Raw genomic sequence first — 25,919 nt, 5'->3', positions numbered from 1 at the left:
GATCTCGATTAAACGATGATTATAGACCTAATCATAGTAGCATGAATGAGCAAATACGAGGATGTTGTACGAAAGTTGTAATCAAGCTGACAATATATGCATAGTAATGATAAGTAACGTAAATATATCAGAATAGCGTCTGACTCCATCTAAACCGCCCGCGACACTGGCATACTTCCGTCCTACCTTTGTCTACACGTATATGACGGAGAATCAATAAACCTGGATAGTCAAACTATTCGGGTTTTTCCTGTTTCTAGAATTGTTTCTTTTCAGAAGTAACGATTGTGATTTTACCCTCTTTGGTGGGATTTTGAATGTGATTGACGATGAACGGCTGACCCCATTTCCTGAAAGAAGCTCTTCAGATTTACCTGGATCCTCATTTTGTGTGGATAAACGGCTTTCCAGATATTCACCGGAACAACCATTCCCAGTTTTATGAACGCCTTTGGGTATTTCTAAACCTAATATAGGTGTAGGGTTTGAGTTGTCATGATCAGGTGGATAAATCAATATTGAACTGCCATAACCATGATACTGATCAGAATTGCCAAAAGATGCAGAAGTTGTGTGCGAATCTGTTGATTCAATATCAAGATTATATGAATCTTTTGACTCTGATTCTCCCATTATTCGCACCTGTAAACCTCCATCTGAACACGATGAATCATTGATATTAGATTCGTGTAATTGATTTTCTGTAGACTGTGAAGTGAGAGGGATATCCAATTCCACATTGTCTGCTGGAATCCTATCAGGAGGGATAGGGAATGAAAGTGAATTGATATTTATCACTGTTGCTGTTGAAAGTGGTCTATTTGAATTGAAACTCGTAGTTGATAAAGCTGTTGGGCAGAATGAAATTCTCATACTTCCGCGAGATTTTAGAGGTGATTTCGCACTTGGAGTTTCAGGTTCGACGAACCTTATAATTGTATTTCGTCGATTGACTTGATGTTCAGTAGGAACCACCTCTACTTCGTCGATAGCTTGTTCAGTAACCTGTATTTGTATTGGTTCTATTCCTAAGTCTTTCTTCGTATTGTTCGTATCCACGGCTTGAGAAGGTATACTCGCGTTCCCCTCTTGTCTGATATCCTCCAGTTCCCTCTCTTGCTTTTCTAATGCTACTCTCAAACAACCAACTAAATGTTCCTTCGATTCAAGTTGCATTTGCTTGATTTGATCGTTACATATGTATATCTGTCTTGAAACCCTATCAACTTTTTTAGTACATTGACCCAAAGCTTGAATGATTTTAAGCAGATTATTATGATCTAATTTTACGATATTGTTCTGAAGTTTCTTTAATATCGTTTCTCTTTGTTCAATCAATATCAAATGCTTTTCCTTTAATCGATTCAATTCCGGCTTTAATCGATTTTCTTCAACCGCAGATGATTTTATATGATCTGGGTGTAAGAATCTTGGTTTAGATGATGATGTTTTCAATTGAACCGTAGTCTCCTCGACCAAATGATTGAATTCATCTTCACCAAGCTCAGCTGTAATCTCGGATACTGATTTAGTCGACCATGGTGTAGGTATATTATCGAATAATTTTACTTGATTCAGTCCTGCTGAATTTGATGTAGGTTGTAGAGTATAAGCTGATCCTGGAGTTATAACTCCGAAAGTTTCAGTGGCTGAAGCTGGTGTGATGACGGGATGAAGTTTTGGTTGATTGGACGGGGATGTAGGATGAGATAGTGGTTGTGTGAATGGTCGATATGAATGATGTGTCGTCTTATTGATATTTCTGAGTTCTTTTAGTTTATTTTCGCTTAGTGCATCTGAAGTCGAGAGCGATCTCCTTTTCTCTGCTCGTTGACTCGGTTGTCGAATAGTCTCATCAGATGCCTGACGGATTGTTATCGAAGGGCGCAGTATCTCCATCTCATCCGACTTATCATTGATACTATATTCGCTCTTTTGAGCGTGACCGCTGCTGTGAGCACTCAATTTGACGTTTTCTTTATCAATGAGGAATAGTTCTTCATCTTTAGAAGTATTGTCTTGATCAAGTGAAGGAAGACCTTCTACTCTCACCTTTGAAGTTGCTTTGTTTCCTAGATCCAGATTACTCGTTTTCAATTTCAAAGCTGTAGGACGATTCTTGAATTGATTGGCGCCGAATGTGTCATACCGCTGAACGTTTTGTGTGGCTGAAGTGGCTGAAGCCTTGGATGTAGATGAAGGGAATGAAGTGAGAGGTAGTTGATTGATCAGAGGGTAATTTGAATCTAGAGACGATTTGACTATGTTTATCGGAGTTGTCGGAACAACTGAGGATGCTGAACTGGATCGAGATCGAGTTTTTGTTTCGCGAGAAGACGATGTTATCCCAGCTGGACCACCAATAGCCACACATAGCTTATTAGACAGGCTGAATGAGCTGGGCGGTGTAGAAAGATTGTTGATAGGGGAAATTATGGGGGCGCTCTGAATTGGATTAATGCGAATCAGTTATGAATACGGTAGATTAGATGGACCAATTGGTAAGTTTGGAAGAAACACTTACTTGCTTCGACTCGTTATCTGTGGCATACCCCTTTGTCGAGATTTTTCCATCAGGTAGACTATCTGGTGTAGGAGGTAAAGGTCGATCCGGTGGAGGTATGATGGATGGTATTGCAACAACATATGAACCTTTTACTGAGCTAGCTCTTCCTCTACTATTGGGTGAAGGTCTTGCGATTGAGGCTTCTCGATTCTTGGTAGGTGTAGCGATGGGATTTGTGTCTGTGCTAGAATTCGTTTCGGGTGCTGTATTAGGTCTCCGCTTGCTGGTGCCAGTGACTATTCGATGAGCTGGCAGTAGATGTAATTTGGCTTTATCGTTATTGAATATAGGATTTGCAGTTGCAGGTGGTGTAGGTGGTTCAGCGTCTTCTGTGAAAGCATGTGAAGATGTTTGAGTGGTCCGGCCATATCTCAATTTGTAGCTGAATATAGCCATGTTGATTTCCTTGAAGAATGAAGTAGAGGAGCTGGAAAAGACAAGATCAAAAAGAATGGAGCTACCAGAGCGAAGAGAGGACGTGAAAGAGCGTGAGGAGAGATTTGATTATCGAAAAAAAAGTCTGTTAAGGTATCCTGTTAAATAAGAGTCTGAGTATAAAGTCAATGATCACGACGAACGCTCCAAGGTCCATCGCAATTAGTTGAAACAGTCAGATCAAGAACGATCAGGCCTCATATGTGATAGTAACATCTCTTTTAACTCCGTACCAAGTTTTATGTAAAAATATACATATCTCAATGTGGTGAACGCGATTCGGACAACGATATCTCACCCATTTAGAACCGTTTGGAGAGTTGTAGAATCCATGTTGCAATTTCAGCTTGACATCGAAGGAATTCTGCTTAATTTGGAAGGATCACGAGCCATGCTGATGGATGTGCAGAGTCACCGAGCGAGTTCCTAGACTTCCATTCTATAAGATAGTCCTGAGCGATGGCGTTTCTTCCATAAAGTCGTTGTTGCAGAAGAATGAAGTGAAAGGGTATTGGAGTGATTTCACCGTAAGATAGACATATTGGATATGCACTGTTCATTCAGGTAAAATCAAAGGACCAGGTAACGATGGTTATTGCTAAAAAGCGTTGTCAAGGTGATGACTGTTTAGCGCGACTTATGTGATATATCCATTTGAGCTATATCTGAGTTGAGCTACAAGAATTTATTCTTGATAGGTGAGGTCGTCGTAGGCACTATCTTTGCAACGGTGATAGCCAGAATTCGAGAGGAGGGTATAGAAGGTAACATTATCAAAAGTAATCGTTTCATCGTTCCAAAGTAGAAGAAGGCGATCAGAAACTGTTCAAGGAACTTCATCAGATAGATCATTAAAATTCAGTACTCGAGTACCATAAATTTGATCCCGAACCGAAAATTCGGAATTGGTGTCGGAGCTGTGTGACAAGAAAATAGTATGGATCATGTATGTTTATATCTATCAAACTTCAGCATCTCTTAGATCACGCAAGCTGGTATGAGTGCTGCTATAGAGCATAAAGTATGCATGAACGATGTTAGAGAAGGGGACGGAGCGTTCACCGACGTCGGTGCAATCTAGCACAAGGTCAACCTATCTTACATCGCCATAAATCAGAATATATCGAACATTAAACGCCTAAAACCCAGTTGCTCAGTATATCCGCAGAAACCTGTGAAGGGACATCATATTCAGGTGGAGCTGTTTTCTATCGTCATTTACCTGCTGTACAACTGACTTATCTGTGACAGTGACAGCAATGTGAGAGGATTGTAATGCGCTCTTTCATCTATAGTTGTTATGTTGCTGAACGTACTCGGCTGTTTGACAATGGCGACGGGACCGTCTGTTTTGCGGAAATTTAAGCCTCTTGTTGCCGTCTGATGTGCTTCAACCTAATGCGCATATCTATGTGTTGGCTCAAAACAATAACAGAGCTCTATGGGAACAGTTGCAACGGCATTCTGACAATCAAACAAGCGTTGTTGAGTTGGTGATACCTTTTGAAACTACTATCATACTCTCAACTGGAAGAACTCCTTAGACACGAGGTTAGCCGGATCGAAGGAAGATTTCTTGTTTAAAACACCAAGGGCCATCAAGATATCTCTGAGCATTTGAGATGATTGGAATGTCAGGGAGGTCTGTGGAATTTGTTAATTCTCAATCTCGACCTTAATCTACAAAGATGGGTTGTCCTTTGTCAGATGATAGCTTGTATCCCAGATCTAGACAGCTCACTTATCGGGTAGGAGGTAGACGATAAAGCTAATTTTGTCATTTCTCTTGATCCTTTTTACGCCTTTACATCCATTGATGATCTGGACAGTAAAGCAGCTGATGATTGACTGAATCGTGATTTGATGCAAGTGTGCGAAGATCGTTGTTGTCTGTCATTACAGTGCAGTCTCATAGCACAGTATGTACATAGTGTTAAAATTGTTCTTGCTGAACACCTTCAATACTTGACAGACAACATGCGTGGGGTGGGTGAGCTCGATATTACTACGGGTAATCAATCACACGATAATAGAAAGAGACGCACTAAAACCGATTTTCCGTGGTGTATCGTATGTATCTTCAGTGAAATGCTGCTTATAAAGTCATACATGGTGATATGCTCACAAACAGTTTGGTGAAAGAGAATGATACTGCCAAATGTGTTCAATTATATAGCAAGAACCGCCTAGAAAGCCCTTCTTACAGTCTACTGCATTCCGCTCAAAAATGCTTCTCAGAAAAAGCAAAAACATAAGTTAGGGTGCCGTGACATCAGAAGCCGGTAGTACAGTGGCAGCGACATCGTTGATACGCATTCAGCAAGCTAAAGAGGCGATCAAGGCGTGAAAAATCTTGCGAGAATAAGGCCCGTAGGCCAGTAATGCTTCTCACAGCATTAAGAACAGATACTACACATGATCTTAGCCAAAAGAGGCCAGAGAGGATGAAAATATCCTTTTTCGTTTAACGCACAAAACCGGAATAGCGACTTGAACTAACAACGATTTAAGGGAGGAGCAGAAAGGGAAAGAAGGGATTTATTTTTCGTATATCTCCACTCGCGTCTTTCGACGCGTTCAACATGTACTGTGCATTTGATCTCTTCTCTCTATTCAGTAAATTATCATTTTATCAAACTTAATACATGTATATTACTGAATAGTCGACTGAATCAAGCAATAGATCAACGGCTGCTCAAATCAACTAATAAAGGGTCTACATGGCTCTTGTAGTGCCACATCGCTTACTGGATTCAGATTTGGACTGGATGGTTGTAAAAGAGGATGTCCTTTAGGTTGACTGATCATCTACATAACTATACTACCTGCCACCTGCCTCGCTTCTTGTTCATCCTGCTATCAATCAGTATATGGGTATATGAGTATATGTGATGTCACTCGTTCCTCTCCTATGGCAAATGGTTTTAGAATGAATGACTGATTAGAAATATTGTAATCACATCTGGAAATTAGGGAAAATACTCGTGGTGGACGGTGGTATAAACAAATCTAAATAGGATCAGAAATGATGCACAGATACACAGCATAGGTTATTTTGAATGATTGATACGCTTGGCTTCTCAAGATTGTGTTTCACTTATTGATCATACCCTCTTTTATTTATTGTTGTATCGGTTTCACTTACATACCTAATAACAGGTCTTCAAGATTACTTCCTTCTTGATGAGTATAGATTGTCGACAGGTCAGATTTTACTTATCCTCATATAGCTGGTCTACCTTTTATCCTGTAGTTTATAGTAACGACCAATAACGATGAATCATAACGACCCATTTCAAGATCAAAATCAACGAAATCGATTTACATCATCGCCTCAACCATCATCACCTTACCCGCCAACTGGACATTCTCAAGTATATCCTCCACAGCCTTACTCAGCTGTCAATTATGATGATGGAGGAGATATGGGATATGGAGGCAGAATGGGTGGTGGTGGAGGAGGGGTAGAAATCAATGGTCAACATATGCCTTGGGTAGCTGGAGAAGAGGACGACGAGTTGAAGCCATTAACATCGGAGTGAGCTACATTACTGTCTTTTGGAAATGAACAGTATACTGATACGCTATGTAATTAGCGGTAATGCTTCCTCGACATCACTTATACCACATTCTCCCTACAATAGACCACTCCATCACATGCCATCTACCAATTCCGTTGGAGCAGATTTTATGCGTCGTCAAACTTTACCTAGAAGAGGTGTTACAGTTAAAAAGATCAAGTTGACCAAGGGTAATTTCATTGCGGAGTAAGCTTCTTTTGAACCTCTATCAGTGTTACAGTATACTATACAATCTAACAGGTTTTGCACAGTTATCGTGTACCAGGACCTGTATCCAGTTCAGTAGAGGATAAATGGATCACTGGTAAGTTGACGGTAACACTATGCCTATCGATATATACTGACGGTCACGATAGGAAACACGTCTAATGAGTTTTCTCATATGAGATATACTGCAGCGACATGTGATCCAGATGATTTTACGCCTGAAAATGGTTGGAGGCTGAAAACTGCGTCATATAACAGAGAAACAGAACTGTTAATTGCTATTACCAGTTGTAAGTAATCTGATTTCTATATTTGCCTAGTTTTCAAGCTGAATTTCGCTTGCAGATAACGAGGACAAGATACTATACGCCCGTACTCTCCACAATGTCATGTTAAATATTAGAGATATATGTAACACTAAAGCGTAAGCTGGGCAAGACTGCACAACAGCTTGGTGTGGAAGCATCAGAGCTAATTAGCCAATTTATAGCTCGAAATTCTGGAGAAGAACAGCCGAAGAAGGAAGACCAGGTTGGCAAAGAATCGTTGTCGCTTTAGTCGCTGATGGTTTAGGACCTATGGACAAGCAAGTTCTAGATGTTTTGCAAACCATTGGTGTCTTCCAAGATGGGATATTGAAGAAGGAAGTGGATGGTAAACCTACCGTTGCTCATATATTTGAGGTATGTCACCCTATATAATGTAACCGCTCCAGTATCGATCAATCGTTAATGATATCTATACAGTATACAACCCAATTATCGGTAGACTCCACACCTCAGCTCGTTCAACCTCATCCTGGAGATGCCAATAATCTCGTACCGGTACAAATTGTTTTTGTGCTTAAAGCAGATAATTCGAAAAAAATCAATTCGCATAGATGGTTGTTCAACGCCCTTGGTAGACAACTGAATCCTGAGATCTGTGTTCTGTTAGATGCAGGTACTAAACCAGGTCATAAAGCCATTTATCATTGTAAGTTTATCACAAATCATGAGGAATAGATTAGATAGCTGATCAAAAATGTCAAATTCTGTAGTATGGGAGGCGTTCTATGTAAGTTGATTTGGTTGGAGAAAGCCACTCTACACGCTAAAGTCTATGACTAGAATAATCCCAATCTTGGAGGAGCATGTGGTGAAATTCATGCTATGATTAAAGGCGGAAAGAAATTACTCAATCCTCTTGGTAAGTTTAACAAGCTTTTTAGCTCGATATATCTATTATATGCTGAAATTTAACTTCAGTCGCCGCCCAAAATTTCGAATATAAAATGTCGAATATTCTTGATAAGCCTTTGGAAAGTAGTTTTGGCTAGTGAGTTGATGTGAATTTCAAAAAAGACTGAAGCTGATTTTCTCTCTTAGTGTGAGTGTATTGCCTGGTGCTTTTTCGGCATACAGATTTAGAGCTATTCAAGGAAGACCGCTTGAACAGTACTTCCATGGAGATCATACTAGTACGTATCATTTTGCATCCAAATCACTTGTCTGGCATCTCGCTTATAATATTCGATAGTGGCCGCTCGTCTTGGTAAGAAGGGTATTTACGGGATGAACATCTTTACCAAAAATATGTTCTTAGCAGAAGATCGGTTCGTAACACAATTAGCATCTTCCCAACCCATCAATGCTGATTCGATTTTCTACGTAGAATCCTTTGTTTCGAATTAGTGGCCAAAGCTAAAGATAGATGGGTATTACAATATGTAAAACCAAGTAAAGCAGAAACGGATGTACCGGAACAAGCTGCTGAATTGATCAGTCAAAGAAGAAGATGGTTGAACGGTTCCTTTGCTGCTTCCGTTGTAAGCTATATCGTTATTCATCTCATTGGCTTGATAATTTGCACACTAATAAGACGATCATGTAGTATGCCTTGATTCATTTCTTCAGACTATACAAATCTGGTCATGGTCCTATTAGAATGCTTTTCTTCCATATTCAGGGATTAGTGAGCTATTTCATTTGCTAGAAGAAACAATCATTGCTGATACATATTGTCCAAACAGTACAACTTGTACGTGAAGCCCCGACTAGCTTTACAAGTAACCTCAATGATCTGACCTTCTACCTAATTATAGCTTTAATCTTATTTTCTCTTGGTTCGCCTTAGCCAATTATTGGCTCACTTTTTCTATCATTATCAATCTTGTTCCTGCCGGCTCTAATATCAATCTTTTTGTTACGGCTGAAGTTGTGAGTTGTTATCCTTGTATTTGTTAGACGAACCGAACTAACAAGGGCGTTCCGAAATAGACATATTGGGTCAATCTGGTATTGATGTGGATTTACATGGCTTTTTTAATGCTTCAATTCGTGTTAGCTTTGGGTAATCGACCAAAAGGAGAGAAAGGCCTATACTTGCTTACATTATGGTAAGCTTATCGAAGTAAGATATTTCGGTTTGATAAATAGCTCACATTGTTTTTTAGGGTTTTCGCCGTGCTTGCTGCTTATTTGATCGTTTGTTCCGTGATTTTGTCAGTCGTAGCGTTCAAGGTAAGTTGCTGTTCTGATCACACTCTTGCCCTATCGCTGATTGTGGCTGCCACCATGTAGGGTGCATTGAGTGATCCGGGTAGTATCGGTCAAAAACTTGGTAACCTTTTCAATGAGACGAACGGTGTTCTTGTCGCTGCAGTCATGTCAACAATCGGTATTTACTTGATCGCATCTTTCCTATATGTGAGCTGTCCGCATCCGATTGATCTTTCCAGTTCAAGATATTGATTGAATAAATTAATTGTTAGCGAGATCCTTGGCATATGTTCAGTTCATTCCCTCAATACATGGTAAGTAATACTTCAGTAGGTCTGGCAATCGCCTATACTGATGTCGGATCCCAATAGCTTTTAGCACCTTCTTTCACAAACGTACTCAATGTTTACGCTTTTTGCAATTTGCACGATGTTTCGTAAGTTTCTGAATGGAGCAATAGTGACAATGGCTAATTTTACAAATTAGATGGGGCACCAAAGGTTCTGATAAAGCTGAAGCACTTCCTGCAGTATCATCAAGTAAAGAGAAAGGTGGAGATGTAGCTGTAGTTGAAGAACCTCAACGAAATCAAGATGAATTGGATGAATCCTTCAAATCGGTTGTCCAAAGAGCTGTAGCACCTTATAAAAATGATGAAAAGGAAGAAAAACCTAGTATGGATGTAAGTTAATTCTTACCATCGATACTAGTATAACATTATAGCAAACTGCTAAAGCATATATTTATCAATTAATTAATAGGATGAAAATCGTACCTTTCGAACAAGATTAGTTGGATTTTGGTTATTATCAAATGCAGGATTAGCTATATCCATTCAAACTTTGAATGGATTAGATACAACTAAAAAACTAGTTGAACATTGTGTACCAGATAATTATGATCCATATTCAGGAAACGTTACTGTACCTATGAATGGGACTTGTATTGAAAATGCCTTAAAATTCAATACAGTAGAATTACAAAATAAACAACAATTTTACTTTCAACTCTTACTTTGGGCTACTTTTGGTTTGAGTATGGTTAGATTCTTAGGTGTAAGTGTTATCGTTGCGAGGATGATTACATTGATGCTAATTGCTTTAATTCACATCATAGTGTCTTTACTACTGGACCGCTAGACAACTCGGAAGATGTTGTCGAAGAAATTAGAAATCACATTATGGTGACTTTCGAAAAAGGTTAAATCTGTATATAGCAACGAAAAGTTTCTGTCTCGTTTCTACACATTTTATACATACCGAACATGCCAAGGGAATGTATTTACACTATGGACATTGCTCTCTTAACGTAACATATATTCGACCTGTGACCTGAACCTGAATATGGGTTTCTAGCAGCATATATCTATTTTACATATATTGTTTTATGTTCAGTTTCACAAATCCATTCAATTTTCCAGTCTGGTTATGAGTACTATTGCTAAATATTTGAACGATACTTCATTTCGTAACCTTCCACGATGGCGGCCAGGACATCTAATTAATGATCATGTCCGACCAACCAACTTAACATAGCAGGTAAACCCATGCCCAAAACTAATAATAAAGTTCTTTCATATTTACCTAATTCAGGTTCTTCATTTCTTTGTCCATTTGGATCACCTGATTCAACATGTGTATGGTGATCATGTGGATGTGCAGATAAAGGCTGAATAACCGTCGCAACATATAAGAATGAACCACCTGAAAATAATAATGCTATACCTGTCCACCAACCAATTGAATCAACTTCACTGCCATGACCGTGACCTAAATTAGCTGAACCAAATGCTTTAACTATAATATAAGTTAATATAGCTCCAATTGGTGCCGCAAATGAGAAGACAATTAATCTCTTCCTAATTGCTTGATGAGCTAAATTTAGCGATAATAACGTTGTTGTAAGACCTAAAGCAGTAGGGCCTAGAGACAGAATGAACATGTAATGACTGAGTCAGTAATCTTCGCCTTGTTCAGAAATGATGTAATAAAGCAGATACTCACCTTTATGTACCAAAACAGCAAAGAAAATGACTAAACTCAAACTACCATTACCGGATAAACTACTTGCACCTAAAGCTATACCATCTGCTGCACCATGAATTACCATACCTAAGGTAGCATTTAGTCCGTGTATGTTACTATGATTCCCGCTATGATCATTGTGATCATGACCTTGATGACTATGATCATATATATGCATTTTCTTGGGTTTGGATTGTAAAGGGGTGGATGAATTCAGATGTTGAGGTATAGGTCGATTAGTAGCATCGATTGATGAAGTAGGTGAAGCAGATCTGGAAGACACTGGTGAAGGTGGTGTAGAATGATGCTCAGGATGAGGTGTTAAAGTTTCGATTCTTTATAAGAGGCAGAATGATATGGATTGTATAAGTTTTGTTACCAGTTCTAAGTATTAAAGTGGAACACTTACAAAAGCATTAGAGCGAAACCAAGTAAAAGACTAATACCAGTAGCGTGAACAGCTTTCTCCTCATGACCTTCTTTTTCCGCAGGTAAAGCATCGAAAAGTGTAGAGACACCCCTATTTGCGATGTTGTGCTGTCAGTCTCTGACAGTCACATGTGAGCAGTTCTACAAAAACTCACTCAGGTATGATGATCGTTAAAGCTGCACCAAGTAACAAACCCATTCCCAAAGCTGAGATCAACTTCAACCTCCTTCCTGTTCATGATCTATGATCAGCTTCATTCCTCGTTTTATCTTTTCATTTGCGGTTTATGCCAAGAGAAGAGAAGACTTACCTGTAGAAGCCGATTTGATCCATAATGGTATACTACCTACTGCGAAACTTGCGACGAACATACAAGCACTCTGGCCGATGAGAAGTGGTAAACCCATCCTATGTGATTCGAGCCGTTGTTTTCGGCTTTTTTAGCTGGAAGTGAACAACCCTTTATATACTTGGGAAGATGATTTTAACGATGAATGTTATATTCTATACACAGTCTGCCTTTTGGTGTTCAAGTTGATCTGAACGCCAAGTGATATGAGCTGATAACGTTGATTGTGAAGAGGGGTCCACGAGGAAAAGAGGACTTGACGGTTAATCTTGAAGAATGGGGATCTGATAAGATTGACTTATAATCGAATTAATATACTACAAAAGAAGATGATTTGAGAAGTATGGTATCTATATCTATGTGATCATGTAACAGATATTTGTCGTCTACGTTGATGATATGCTCACGTTCGTTATCAACAGTTTATTCTTGTTAGTTATCCTCAATATTCAACGTAATTGCTACGAGGTGATTTGAGAATTCTTTTAAGATATAGCCGGCGGATTGTCATAAAAAAGGGGAAAGATCAGATCAACCCATCATAACTTACTCAAGTTCAGGGTACATCCACGTGTAATTATACAATCCTATCATCATCATAATATATAGCGCGTATTTCGCTTTCAAGGTATATATATATGCAGTCGAAATCAAGCTATTTTTGAATGGGCAACGACTATAAATGAGAAGACAGCTGTGATCAAGTACCCTCTTCATACATAAACGCTCAAGACAACACTTTCGTCAGAATGGCTACGTCTTCTAGCTCACAACCGTTCTCTACGGAAAGTTATTTCCAGACGCAAAAGCCTCCGGCGGGGTTGGAAGAAAAGAGTGAGAAGATGCGTGAATTTGTGGAAAAGTGGAAAGCTGTAGACGGTAAAAAGGTTGTTTTGGTGACCGTAAGTGTTGATAGGGATATTTTACATTCAGTATGTATGCTGACCAAAGTGAGGATAAATTGACTGTATAGAGTGGTGGAACAACTGTACCCTTGGAATCTAATACGTAAATACCTCTTTAAACGAATTTCAACCGCATTTTTAATTAAAAGGCTGATCTCTTTGACGTTTGACATAGAGTTCGATTTTTGGACAACTTTTCAGCTGGTACTAGAGGAGCAACGTCGGCAGAATATTTCTTATCACAGGGATATGCAGTGATATTCTTACATAGATTACATTCTTTGAGACCATTTTCAAGACATTATTCACATTCTTTAAATCCTTTTTTGGATTTACTATCTATTCAAGATTCCTCACCAACATCATCATCAGCTTCAGGATCCGGTTCTTCTTCGACAATAAATGTATCACCTGAATATACAAAAACATTATTACCAATATTAAAACAATATCATGAAACAATCAAGTTAGGTAGTCTATTAAGTATAGAATTTCAAACTGTAAATGATTATTTATGGTTATTAAAATCAGTTACAGAATCAATGTCAAGTTTAAATAGATATGGAATGTTTTATTTAGCTGCTGCTGTCTCAGATTTTTTTTTACCTGAAGAAAAAGTTGCAGAACATAAAATTCAATCAAATAAAGGTACTTTATCTTTAGAAATGGATCAAGTTCCAAAAGTACTAAAACCTTTAGTTCAGGAATGGACTCCAGAAGGTTACATCGTTAGTTTCAAAGTGAGTACTGAATATCCATCAACTACGACACAAATCTATATATACCTAAGATGGATTTTTGGTGATTGACCCATTATCATTCTTCCAATTAGCTTGAAACGGATCAAGCCCTTTTGATACCGAAATCAAGAGCGGCATTATCAAGATATGGTCATCAATTAGTCATAGGAAACGATTTACATCGACGTAAATTCGAAGTTGTCTTTGTTGAAAGATATTTGGATCAATCTTCAAATGGAAATGGGAAAGGAAAAGGAGATGACAGATTAAAAGGTACAATAACACCACCTATAATCGAATCTGCTCAACAAAATGGTTCAGATGTAGATCTGAATTCTGCCAATGCCCAACTGAAAAAAGAAGAATACAAAGAAACTTGGTTGAGGTTAGATCAGCTGAAAAATGGTGATACTGCAAATGGAAAAGGTAAAAATGGTGAAGTAGAAATAGAAGAATTAATCATTAAAGAATTGGTAGATAGACATCAGAGATGGATTGATGCGAAACAATAGAAATAATATAAAAAGCCAAGGTAGTGCAATCTGTACCATATCAGTAGACAGCGAAGTTGTAAGAAGTCCAAAAATCAGAACACATATTTCATATATTATGCATTGATCATTGAATATTCTACTTCATCTACGTCATGGACTAATCGTCTTCATAATTTCCTAAAATTTCAGCTAAAAAGCATGGATTAGTATATAATCTATACTTAGTAAGAAGCGTCAGCAGACTTACCATCGTCATCGATTGGTACTGTTCTATACGGTGTTCTACTTGCAAAGAGATCATCAAGGAAGGGTACTTTACGTGTAACCCACGACCATGCTTCTTGCGTAACAGCAATTAGGAAGATTGGAACTGAAGCGATAACTGATAATATACCTGCAGCAGGTGAATCGTCCCCAAAAGCGCGGTGTTCTCCCAGTTGGATAGCACTGTCGAAATATCAGTTTACTTGTCCTAAACTTGCTTGTAAAGAAGTATCACTTCTCACCCTGGTCGACTTCCTTTTGTCCAGTAATACCAGCCTGCTAAACCAGCAAAAGCAAATGGAATCATAGCTATCGATCCCCAGAATAATCCACCTAATCCTCCTCGTAATACTAATCCTGGACATTCATGTCGTTTGCCTCTATCGGGTCTTTCTCCACCTTCACATGATGAATAAGGAATCTTTCGATATTCGGTTCTCTCATACCAGTAGTCGGTGTTTCCATCGCATTGCTCGTATTCAGTGTCGATAGAAAGGGGTAGAGCACCATCGACAAGAACACAATTACCACTAGCATCACGTCTATAGTTGAATTCACTGTATCCTGGAGTCAGCTCAATTCATAATGCTACAGAGCAGGTTGCTTCAGAGCTCACCATTCGAAATCTGCTGGAGTACAAGTACAGTTTCTAACGATAGTTTTTGGTTGATCGACCTTTTCACCGACGTAACAGTTTCGATCTCTAATCCTTCGATGATACATTGTTTGTCTTCCAAATAAACAGTTCTCTTCTCTGCCTTCACTCGGTGACCATAGTTGGAAATCATCGTGATTTGGATCCTCAATGCTGAGTTGACATTTGATATTGGTGATAGCAGAGAAATCAAGATGCACCAAGATTGATTTATCGCTTTTTCCGGGTATATTTCCAATAAGCAAGAATCGTCGACTGGTATCATCTGGAACAGTCTGAATAGTCTTGATTCTAAGCGTTTGTCCAAAGACATACTCATTCCAGGTGAGACCTTCATCAGTGGTGTATAGAATGTGATCGGTGGCTTCTTCATCATTGACGAGAACTAATATCGAACCGGAATCACCGAATTCCCAAATATGCGCATCTTTATGTACTTCTTCCCAGGTGAAACCTCCATCTCGAGTTAAGAAAACATCGGAATCGGTATAAGCGGCGAGTTCCTCGCCAACATTACCAACCGCAAGCATCAAACCGACAGCAGAAGGACTACTGTAAGTAGCTTTTGGATCCCGTCTTTCAGTGTATCCATGAATTTGGAGTGAACAAGACTGACAAAGATGTTAGCTGCCTGTTGATATGCGAATAATATGAAAAAACGTACGGTAGATTGACAGTCATATGTTTGACCGAGAGAATCCTTTGCAGGAGGATTCATAGGTTTCCAAGTACCACCATCGTTGTGGGTAATTCGGGATTGGATCTTCTTTTTGCCTGAGATATCAGCCTCTGCAGGGTTCGCTACGATATTTATCACGGCGATACCGTCGAGGCCAAGCATCTTTTCGAAATCAACATATCCAGCAGTGTTTCGGTTTACATGTTCTACTGCGAGATTATAGTAAGTTCCGTTTGAATTGGATCTAGCGATTTATCAAATCAGCGAGCGGTTGCGTTTTCTGCATACTCTTTCGAACCCACTTGAATATATTTCCCCATTCCTTGTTCGTATCAGAGTTCATTGTGACATGTAAGAAGACCGAGTCTGTGCTACTTTCTAAAATGGTGTATGCTCTATTTTCAATCCTCATAGATGGTGGGAATTGGCCTTCGGAGAAATGGTAACCGTCTAAAGAAACTTGAAGAGAAAGAGTACCTGCGAGCTCGTTGAGCTATAAAGATCATTAGCTTTGCACCTTCTACTGGAAATTGACGGATATAGAGCACGCAACATCGAACTCACTTGTGCAACCAATAAATATTCCGAGAAACTGGCAAATCCAACTACTGCATCAAACAATTTGATCTTTTTAGAGTAGTAATCGGCACCAGCTATAAGTTCGAGTGGATTATAATCTGCACCAAGTTGGGATCCCTTTTTGTTCTTGTAGGACTCGCAAATGATCTCTCTTTCATCGATCTTCAGTCTAGCATCTCTTGCCCAAGCACAATTTCGAACGTATTCTTCAATTTTCTTCCACCTTCGACCATGATCAGTTGAATAATATGCTACGGCTCTACATTTGGTGGATAGAGTATCTTCGCAATTGTTTGAGCCTGTATAGATGATCCAGTCTGGTTTGGTAGGATGGAAATCGATGATAGGGATACCTAAGTTATTTGGCATTTCTGGAGCAGTAATGACATTCCATGATCTGCCATAATCTGTTGTATGATATATCTTCTTTGTGTCGGTAAGAAGGTAACCTCGTTCACTTGCGAATGGATGCATTTGTACACCAAGGAAGTTTTCTTGCTCGTAAAGCTGTTTCCAAGAAAAACCTTCATTACTTGATTGCCATACGGTACCATCGCTAAGTTGGAGAAGAATCGTCTGGGAACCGGCGAAGTATTGATGTTGAGTGATGAGTGAAGTAAACTCATGTGTAACGTGAGATACTTTGCCTTCTTGTGGTCTAGCTGATGAACATTCTTTCATGATAGGTGAATCTTTAGCTTTATCGGATCGGTTTTCACAGGTATTTCCAGGTATCTTTCGATAACCAGAAGAACCCAAATATTTATCGTCTGGTTTGTTACATGTTCCAGCAGGTACAGGTTCTGGACCTACAGGCACACATTCTCCATCTTGACGAACGTAGTTGAAATCACATTCGTAATCTTCGTCTGTACAAGCGCAATTTTCTTCATGACCGATAGGATCTTCGAATTTATGGCCTACATAGCATTTTGCGTCTAGCTTTCTTCTCTGATACCATTGTTTATGACCCATAAGACATTCATTCCCTTCCTCACTTCTAGCATACCATCGCTCGAAATCGGAATCGGTGCATTGTCGGTTTTGAACTGGAGCAAAGTCTAGGAAGATCAAGGCGTGCCTTCCACCTTTACCAGAATCTCTTCGTGGGAGAGTACCGATCAAAAGGAATTTCTGAGATGTGGAGTCCGGGATGGTTGTAAGAACGAGACCTTTGACAGTGACACCAAGATCTAATTGTGACCATGTATTGCCTCCATCGTACGAATACTTGACATTATCGGTTGCTTCTTCATCATTGACGATAACAAGCACACTTCCTTGGTCTCCAAATTCATATTTATGAGCCCCTTCTTGAACCATTTTCCAAGTCAGGCCAGCATCTGTTGACAAAAAGGTATCGCATTCATCATAAGGGAGCAAACTATTTCCCACCGAACCAACAGCCATAACATAGCCAGGAGCAGTAGATGAGAAGACTCGACCAATGTTATGGGGTGAGGTAACAGAGTGGACATGGAGGGAACATGATTCCTAGCACATCGTCAGTCAACGCGGGATATAAACAAAGTATCCAAAAAAAGACAAACTCACGATGTCATCCCGGTTACATACCCAATCATCTCCATTCATATCCGTTGGTGGAGCTTTAAGGAATCTCCAACTCGATCCATCATCGTATGTGATCTTACTCTTAATTTTCTTATCTTCTCCCCATCCTACGACTTCTTCTCTATTCGATACAACATTGGCGATACCGACTCCTTCTAATCCAACTAATTGTTCGAAATCCACAATGCCATAATCGTTTCTGTTGGTATCAGGTAGCGCTTCAACGAAGTATGTTCCTTCACTGGATGATACGAAAAGTGTTCCAATATTGGCGGAGGGAGAAGTGAGGATATCAACAGCAATGGAGTGAGTGGTTGATTCGACGACGGTATAGGCGTTTTCCTTGAGATCGGGAAGAGCAGAATGAGGGAACTGGGTTTGTCGCCATTCTTTGCCATCAGTCGAAACGTATAAATGCCTGAAGAAAGGTCAGTGTACACACGATTTGCGCAAAAGAATTAGCCCGCTCACATAGGATCTCCACCACCAGCTCGTTTGATTCCATCTCCTTCCGATACCTTGAGAGCTGCTACCATAAACTTGGAAACTACACCTAGTCCAACAACACCTCTAGCTCTTTTACCGATACCTAAATCGACAAATTTCTTGTTTTCGAACCAATCCTCGGATGAGAATAATCTACTTTCCTTGAAATTGTGCATTCCACCTGATTTATTACTTTGGTCAAAAGCGACACAGAAGATGAGGGCTTCGGGAGCGTTGACGAAGGCTGGAGAGGATCGAGCGAAAAGACATTGGGAAGTCTGAGATAGCAACAGTTGTGGTTCAGTTCTAAAGGCATCTTTGGTGTAATATGTTTCATCCCAGCACGTTCTACCACCTCCCCATTTTCCCTTGCCAGTGTCTTCACAAGCACGACCCTGGAATAAGATCCAACCGTCTTGTTCAGCATGGAAAGATAATATTGAAGCACCTAAACTTGCTTCTCGGGGAGTTTCGAATGATTGCCAACTATCTCCTTGGTTGTATGTTACCCAGTGAGTTGTGTCTCTTCCGATGATGAAAGCCATCTTATTATTGTGAGGATGATCTACGAGTCTAATCGCTTCACCTTCTCGAGGACCGCTAATTGATGACCATGTTTTACCCTCATCAGGAGATCGCATGACAGTGAGCTTGACAGGATCGTGGAAGAGGACCACCTGTAAGACGATTACAGTATCAGTTCAGGAACTCGATATGAAAAAAGTCAGATTACCCACCGGTGTATCATCAAAATAGAACAATCGATTTGGTAGATTTTCCACCCGAGTTACCGTTACTTCCGGATCTCCAGCAGATACGAGAAGAGAGGTAAGTAATAGGCATACCACGCTCATAAGTAGCATATTGAAAGGTGATGATCTGAAGGAAGGGGATCGCGAACGTCGATGGCGAGTGTTATGATATTTTATGGTCATGGTGATAGTTGGGTAAGAAACATGAAAGCCGCGCTGGAAGAAATGGTTTATCTCGACTGTGATAACTGATCTCGAATTGAGTCCTCTATATATATTCAACTCGGCTGTTACTTGAGATCTTGATGTTATTGTTACTTCCTTTCTTCCCTTGTGCTTCAAAAATGTTTGCCAGGTGATTGAGAAGAAAGGATGACCTTTTTCTGAAGGATTGCTTTGTCTTTGTATGTTATATTAGAATATTATTAGCTATTGATTCTAGCTCGCGCGTTTGCCTCCCTACGCAGTTATCATCATATGCATCTTTCGTCATGCTGGCTGGAATCATGGCATGCATGGAACCGGAATGCACCATTTATCACGTCATTAGATCATGACGGAGGTCGCCGATCACCGAAAGACGATAGATAAGTTATATATTTCTTTCCGTTCAAGCAACCGGATCTTCATCCAAGGTGGAGGACGTTTTATAAATCAATGAAATCATGGTATTGCTTGTTTTTGATAGGTCATATTCAAAATGATATCAAAGACTGCTGCACGAGCGCTCCATACACGAGCTCAAACTTTCTTATCGCCAACACCAGAATTTGTCGCTTCTCACCTCTCACAATCAACATCTCCAAGCTCAGCCTCGATCTTCTTACTCTCAACATCGTTACAGCAGCTTCCTCAACACCTACCAATCCTACAAAAGCATCTTCCCAATTCGATAGGATCGTTCTCGATAACACCGGCTGGCCAAGAATCAACTCTATCATTAGCTACATTTTCCGATAATGCTCGAATATTCAGAAGCAATCTGACTGGCCGTCCGCCTGCTGAAGTAGGACGATTCCAGCGGCCTGAAAGCCAAAGAGTACAAAGAGAAGAAGATCTTAAAGGGGCTGGACAAGGACAAGCAGAAGCTTTGTTAGCTGGAGAAGGATGGGCTGGGATGTGGAAAGGCGAAATTGCTGAACAACGTATACCAGAATTAGAAGGTATAGAAGCAGAAAGTTTTCTACTCTTAACGGATGGAAGACCGAGTCCTGTTCTTAAAGCCTTAGATCATATGTATCCATCCGCATACAAAACCGGTATCTTGACTGCCGCTACGCCATTTATCACTAATCGACCGTTTACATTACTGCATAATGGCAACATTTACGACTCAGGTACACTTGGTTTAGCATTCCAAAAACAGCCTACATCAACAAAGCTTGATTTCGGGCTCGTTCCAATGACGGATCCAGCGGTGATATCTGGGTAAGTCCAAAACTGGGTAGGATTGATCGCTAACTTCTCTGAAGAGCCCAGGGTAACATGCTTTTATCTATCGAAGGAACCAATTCTAATCCTACACAAGTTCTGATAGCAGCTATTCAAAAGAGAGGAGGAACAGGTATCACCAAGGAAGAAGATTTCTATTTAGGTATACTGGACAATGGTAGAGTTAACAAGGTCATCAAGATATTGAGTGGAGATCCCAGTAGAGGAGCTATGTCTCTGGATATGGAGGATTCGTTGTTGGTTGGGCAGACTATACAAGTGAGTAGGAGAAACCCTATCAATATACAGTATACATCGCTAATCAATAACAGTTTATGCACCGAGAAACTGCCATAACGACACCGCAACCTTCCTCGAGCACTTTCACCTTCTCCTCTCTACCTCGATCTGATGAAGCTGGTGATGTGATTCACAAAACACCTCGAGTTGTAGATGGTTTCTTAGGTTTAAGTGAAGGTGGATTCATCTATTCTAACTCGACTTCAGCAATATGTACGGCACCAGGCGCGACAATAAGCACTACATGGTAGGATATGATAGGGATATGCATTACGATCATTGTATTCTATACGCGACTCTATTTTCTACTGTATTGTCCTTGTCAGCTTGTAACAGTCCATTTCCGATTCTATTTGACCAAACTAGATATATTTGAGGCTAATTACCACAAAGTGATTTAATGGAGTATTTATGGTTAGTAGGATCTGAAGGGATGTAACCATTCTTGATACCAGTTTGGTAGGCCCAATCGGCTGCCGATTCGGTTTTCCATGTCCAATGAATCCAACCTTGACCACTGTTCTCGTACGTTTGAACTTGCACATCGTAGTATTTTCTCATGAATTCTTTGTATTCACTGAAAGAAATTGACGTCAATTATACGCTTGTATGTATCGCGGTCGACCAACTTACCTAGAGAATTTGGTAACATCGTTAGATTTATCGGAACAAGAACCGTGGTATGATGAACCAGAGTATGAACCATCATATCGAGAACCAATACCACGACCGTTGAGGTATTTAGCACAATCAGTGGTAGCTAATGACCATTCACCGACAACAAGCCAAAGAGGTGATTGGGAATAAGTACTAGCTTTGTCACAGATACCCTAAAGTGATCGTCAGCTCATGTGATCGTAGAATCAGAAACATGAAATAAGATAACTGACTTGAACGTGTTGATCCCAGTTCCATCCAACAAATTCATCATTAAAGACTTGATAGTTGTGAGTATCGATGAAGACATCCTCATAGTCTGGCTTGGTCATGTAACCTTGATATGTACTCAAAGGTTGGAACCCATCGTGAATGACGAGAACGAGACCAGATTTGTCAGAGTTACCATATGGATATCTAGCAGCTCCGTAGGCATCTTTCCAGTATTGTCGGGTGGTTTGTAACAATTGGTCATTCATGTAGGTAGCGGGTTCTATCAAGGCAATCAGTAGTTGAACGATGTACTGTACTGACGAACTAACCATTTAAAAGAGCAAGCATGGTAACAACGCCATAGTATGATGAGTCAGAGTATTTCTTAGCCAATGTGGAGATAACGTTCTTCGTTCGTACAACGTTGTTGTTATCGGTTGCCCTGTATGATAATAGTCAATATTGTTTGTAGCATCATTCGTGTAATAGAGAACTGACCAGTTTGCATTTCCTCGATGACCACTATTATCGTACCCGTTTTGAGAGTTAGGAGCACCGTGAAGATCAACCATAACTTTCAAACCATGTTTCCCGGCCCACCCTATAGCTTTATCAAGGTAATCTGCGGCACCTTGAATATATGGTTCTCCACCGGAAACATCGTATGCCCAATAACCAACAGGTATTCGAACATGGTTCAAACCGGCAGCTGATAGGAAAATCATGCTCAGTTTCTGCTAACCTCAGGAGCAATCTGTGGACTTACCAGCGATCTGAGCGAAATCATCTTCAGTGAACCAGGTATCCCAATGCTTCTTCAAGGCAGCTTGAGCTGTACCTTTATCCTGATATTGACAGAAAGTGTATTCGTCCACTATATCATTATTTCCGGTACTCTCGAAAAGGGAAGGAGTGATGAAAGGTTCAAGAACAAGCCACTGTGTCACCAAATCAGCTTGTAATCTTTACATTTTCAGACTGAAATACTCACACCTCCTATATTCACACCTCTAACTTTCTCTGAACCATAATTCCAACCAGTGTTGACATCTCTTGCAGATAGTAAAGATTGAGTGAAATTCGTAGGAGCGGCTTGAGTACCGAGTATCAACGATGATACCAAAGCTGACAGAAGTAACATATCTAACTATATGGGTTGTGAAGTTGTTGTGGAAGAGAAGAAGGAATGATTTATAATTGAATGAGTATGGGAGTTTTGAGAAGGTGTGCGTGGAGCAAGGGTTGAAGTGGTATGACGTTGAGTGGTGAGATGAGATGAGAAAATGAAAGTCGTGTCGAAGGGTGTCAAACTTCTATATTTATAATTTTTAACCTGATATTCGCAGATAAGGGTAATTACCAAAGTCAAATATGACGAACTTCAGTTTCAAGGGACAAAGGAGGGTGGGTGTCTTTTTATAAGTGTATAAACAAGACCTTTCTATATTCGAAACGATATGAAAGGGGTGTTGTCATAAGCAATTGAACGGAAATGAAGCGATGAATGTTATATATATATATAGATATATTATTCAAACGTTTTGTTTTCAGCCAGCCTTGTTGTTTACGATATTTCCGAGATGACAACAAAGGTTATACCGCTAAGATGCAGGAAATGCCAAGAGCCGTACCGCCAACAAGCATATTGCTGTTAAAACGATGCTTGAGCATTTTGTGTGGACCACCAAGGGTTTCTATGACCATTACATGAGGACTGACTTGTAAGGATAAACAAAGAAGCTTTGGTCTAGCGGCTCGAGCTATGCTGGGTAGGCTGAACATAGTCAGTCTGAGAATTGACCTATATAATTAGCTAAATCTCTCTGTCAATATCGAACAAAAGGGTTACATTAAATTATCCAAGCACGCACAGCTTTGTTTTGTACGATGCGGAAAGATCTTGTTGTCAAGTTTAGAAAGTTTAATTAAACATAAAGTGTGATAGTCATGTTCCACTAAACACTGAACAACAACGTGAACGACGATAAGTTATGTTTTAGCGTGTTATCGATCTAGAAGAACCGCATTAGCGCTCGATCTCAGGGCCTCCTTATCCATTACCCTACTTCCTGCGGAAACTCATTACGGCCAGTCCAGGATTCCATATTCCCACGTTCGCAATGGGCACCTTCAATACGTACGCAGTTTACGCCGAAATTTGCTGTGTTCAGTAAGCGCCAGCATGATTTAGACAAAGCTGAAGGACTACACTTTATTTCTGACAACCTTTGTACTTGAAACAAACAAGTCAACTACGCGTATATGCGTTAACAACGTGTTTATCAGATTAGCAAGAGGAATTACGTACTATTTGGTGATATCCGCAATCTCTCTTCAGCTTTCTCCCAAATTACCGGATCTCTGGAAATGTCTGTTCACATCAACTGGAGAAAGGTATTCGCATGGTGAAAAATCAGTCTATCTGGATCATCTTCACTTCTCTTGTTTGAGACGATCTATACAAGATTCAACATGAAAGACCGAGCCACTAATCTACCTACTAGCTCACGACACTTGGTCGACCCAATTGTCGACACTCTTCGAACCCTCAGTACGGATACGCCACGGTTCGTATCAAATGACGTCCGCGATGCTGTCTTCCATATTAAAAGACCATCGATAAGGATGTGAGGGGGTTACAGTTAACGATACATGATGAGATCCTCTTTTCTTCTATCAGTAATATAGCTGAGGCTGAAAAGATGAAGATGCCGTTCGTAACAGATAATTCCGAGCTTAGATTTGAAGAGCTGTATGTTTTGCCTAAGAATGTCAATGGCCAGATTAACCCAAAGATGCTCATGGGGAGGTGAACACCTCTCTTGACTACCAGAAAAGGTATCAAGCACCTCACCACTTTTAGGCAGCCCCGTGAAAAAGATCAAAAACGCCGCTGCCCGAGGCTGCAAGTCCTTCACTTCACTCTTGACGCGTGCTCAAAGCTGACGAAGGAACCACAGACTGCTGTCATTATGTTTAAACAGGGACGGAAGCCTACCAGGAGCGAACACACCTTCATGTGTCGATCAGAAAAGTGGATACGAAACAACAAATTCAGCTTCCAGTTGGATGTTGCAAACAACTTCGTTGGTACCCTATTTCATCTAATCTTAACGATCAGCCGCAAAAAGAGCATACAATTTTCGAGCGTTGATGTTGAATCCTCGGTAGAATTGAAGTGTAAGAGCGTAGCGTGCCTCACAGCTGCAATTGGATGAGTACAGTTAAATGAGTATACGATCCTAATTTCCTTCAGTGTGCTCTACTCAGGTGCTCCTTTTCAGGGCAATTGGCTGTACGATGGATATCAGCGCACCCAAGCAAGACGAGTGAAGTTAGAGCGCTGAAAGCTTCATTCAAGCATAGCGCAAATCAGAGATAAGGGAGAATCGACATTTTCTGCTGATACACCATGCTGAATTCGGCTGTACTTGATACGAATGAATGATCCCTCTGTCTTCGTGACTGCGGCCTGTAGCCTTCTCAAGCCATCAAACTTCGTTCTTACTCTCCCTCACTATTTGATCCCGCGCTCTTGTAAGAGCAAGTCCCATTCTACAATACGTGCATCAGCTAAACGATGTAAGAGGGACAATTATGGTCTACAACTTACCTATTCGTTCCCCATTGATCCTCTTTACCTTCTGCATCATTTACGCCAAAACCTATTCCCCAAATTCTATCCGTTGGACTGGCTTCAACCAGAGTTCTACCTTCAGTTTTGACGATGATTCCTCTTAGATCCCCATTTTGACTGAATTTCAAATAATTGCCTTTTTCAACTATACCATCGCAAGTTTCATCCCATTTCTCTCTATTGAAATTTCGAATTTTCCGTCCTCTTGCTTTTGCTTCTTCTGGTGTGGGTGCTTTAGCGATTTCATCTGCAACTTCAGGATCGAATACTAATGCTTTACCATACATCATATAATGTTCGGTTGTGGGGAAAGTCAAATGCGGATGATCGGGATCCTTAAACGATGTTGCGAACCATTGTGACATACATGCTAAAAGTAAGGGCGTTTCTGAGTTGACTTCCCAATGGTAGAAAAGGATATAGGGATGACCAAGATGTGGATCTAATCGCTCTTTACTCAAAGTCATCATGAATTACGATCTT

At 40.2% G+C, this 25,919-nt stretch overlaps 8 protein-coding genes across 8 annotated transcripts; 3 read left to right on the top strand and 5 right to left on the bottom strand.

Moving 5' to 3' along the window:
- Positions 1–213: 213 nt before the first annotated feature.
- Positions 214–2,962, bottom strand: L201_005611 (uncharacterized protein; the record flags this gene model as incomplete). Its single annotated transcript, XM_066221341.1, has 2 exons — positions 214–2,445; positions 2,525–2,962. The coding sequence occupies 2 exons, from the start codon at positions 2,960–2,962 to the stop codon at positions 214–216; spliced, it is 2,670 nt and encodes an 889-aa protein (XP_066077438.1).
- A 3,314-nt stretch (positions 2,963–6,276) lies between these two features.
- Positions 6,277–10,439, top strand: L201_005610 (uncharacterized protein; the record flags this gene model as incomplete). Its single annotated transcript, XM_066221340.1, has 24 exons — positions 6,277–6,539; positions 6,598–6,768; positions 6,834–6,886; positions 6,939–7,079; positions 7,135–7,213; positions 7,280–7,472; positions 7,536–7,764; positions 7,829–7,845; positions 7,899–7,977; positions 8,037–8,106; positions 8,157–8,248; positions 8,308–8,383; positions 8,443–8,596; positions 8,662–8,742; positions 8,801–8,808; positions 8,873–8,987; positions 9,048–9,166; positions 9,224–9,290; positions 9,351–9,476; positions 9,542–9,583; positions 9,641–9,705; positions 9,756–9,951; positions 10,031–10,324; positions 10,386–10,439. The coding sequence occupies 24 exons, from the start codon at positions 6,277–6,279 to the stop codon at positions 10,437–10,439; spliced, it is 2,784 nt and encodes a 927-aa protein (XP_066077437.1).
- A 330-nt stretch (positions 10,440–10,769) lies between these two features.
- Positions 10,770–12,130, bottom strand: L201_005609 (uncharacterized protein; the record flags this gene model as incomplete). Its single annotated transcript, XM_066221339.1, has 5 exons — positions 10,770–11,191; positions 11,273–11,628; positions 11,703–11,813; positions 11,878–11,953; positions 12,034–12,130. 5 exons carry the CDS (start codon positions 12,128–12,130, stop codon positions 10,770–10,772), a joined length of 1,062 nt encoding a protein of 353 aa, XP_066077436.1.
- A 691-nt stretch (positions 12,131–12,821) lies between these two features.
- On the top strand, positions 12,822–14,229 carry L201_005608 (uncharacterized protein; the record flags this gene model as incomplete). Its single annotated transcript, XM_066221338.1, has 4 exons — positions 12,822–12,974; positions 13,046–13,080; positions 13,153–13,717; positions 13,810–14,229. 4 exons carry the CDS (start codon positions 12,822–12,824, stop codon positions 14,227–14,229), a joined length of 1,173 nt encoding a protein of 390 aa, XP_066077435.1.
- Positions 14,230–14,368: 139 nt separating this feature from the next.
- On the bottom strand, positions 14,369–19,309 carry L201_005607 (uncharacterized protein; the record flags this gene model as incomplete). Its single annotated transcript, XM_066221337.1, has 10 exons — positions 14,369–14,400; positions 14,459–14,658; positions 14,718–15,032; positions 15,092–15,741; positions 15,795–16,053; positions 16,112–16,302; positions 16,374–17,882; positions 17,943–18,378; positions 18,432–19,123; positions 19,184–19,309. 10 exons carry the CDS (start codon positions 19,307–19,309, stop codon positions 14,369–14,371), a joined length of 4,410 nt encoding a protein of 1,469 aa, XP_066077434.1.
- A 589-nt stretch (positions 19,310–19,898) lies between these two features.
- L201_005606 (uncharacterized protein) lies at positions 19,899–21,180 on the top strand (the record flags this gene model as incomplete). The annotated part of the gene is made up of 3 exons (XM_066221336.1): positions 19,899–20,626; positions 20,671–20,908; positions 20,962–21,180. The coding sequence occupies 3 exons, from the start codon at positions 19,899–19,901 to the stop codon at positions 21,178–21,180; spliced, it is 1,185 nt and encodes a 394-aa protein (XP_066077433.1).
- A 127-nt stretch (positions 21,181–21,307) lies between these two features.
- Positions 21,308–22,940, bottom strand: L201_005605 (uncharacterized protein; the record flags this gene model as incomplete). Its single annotated transcript, XM_066221335.1, has 7 exons — positions 21,308–21,506; positions 21,563–21,759; positions 21,820–22,079; positions 22,129–22,241; positions 22,298–22,508; positions 22,566–22,737; positions 22,791–22,940. The coding sequence occupies 7 exons, from the start codon at positions 22,938–22,940 to the stop codon at positions 21,308–21,310; spliced, it is 1,302 nt and encodes a 433-aa protein (XP_066077432.1).
- Positions 22,941–25,290: 2,350 nt separating this feature from the next.
- L201_005604 (uncharacterized protein) lies at positions 25,291–25,903 on the bottom strand (the record flags this gene model as incomplete). The annotated part of the gene is made up of 2 exons (XM_066221334.1): positions 25,291–25,354; positions 25,413–25,903. The coding sequence occupies 2 exons, from the start codon at positions 25,901–25,903 to the stop codon at positions 25,291–25,293; spliced, it is 555 nt and encodes a 184-aa protein (XP_066077431.1).
- Positions 25,904–25,919: the final 16 nt, after the last annotated feature.

The sequence above is a fragment of the Kwoniella dendrophila genome, chromosome 7 (assembly GCF_036810415.1).
Source record: "Kwoniella dendrophila CBS 6074 chromosome 7, complete sequence".
In the NCBI taxonomy this organism is placed as follows: Eukaryota; Fungi; Basidiomycota; class Tremellomycetes; order Tremellales; family Cryptococcaceae; genus Kwoniella; species Kwoniella dendrophila.
The sequence above is the reverse complement of the archived record's forward strand: the minus strand, read 5'-3'. Positions and strand labels throughout refer to the sequence as shown.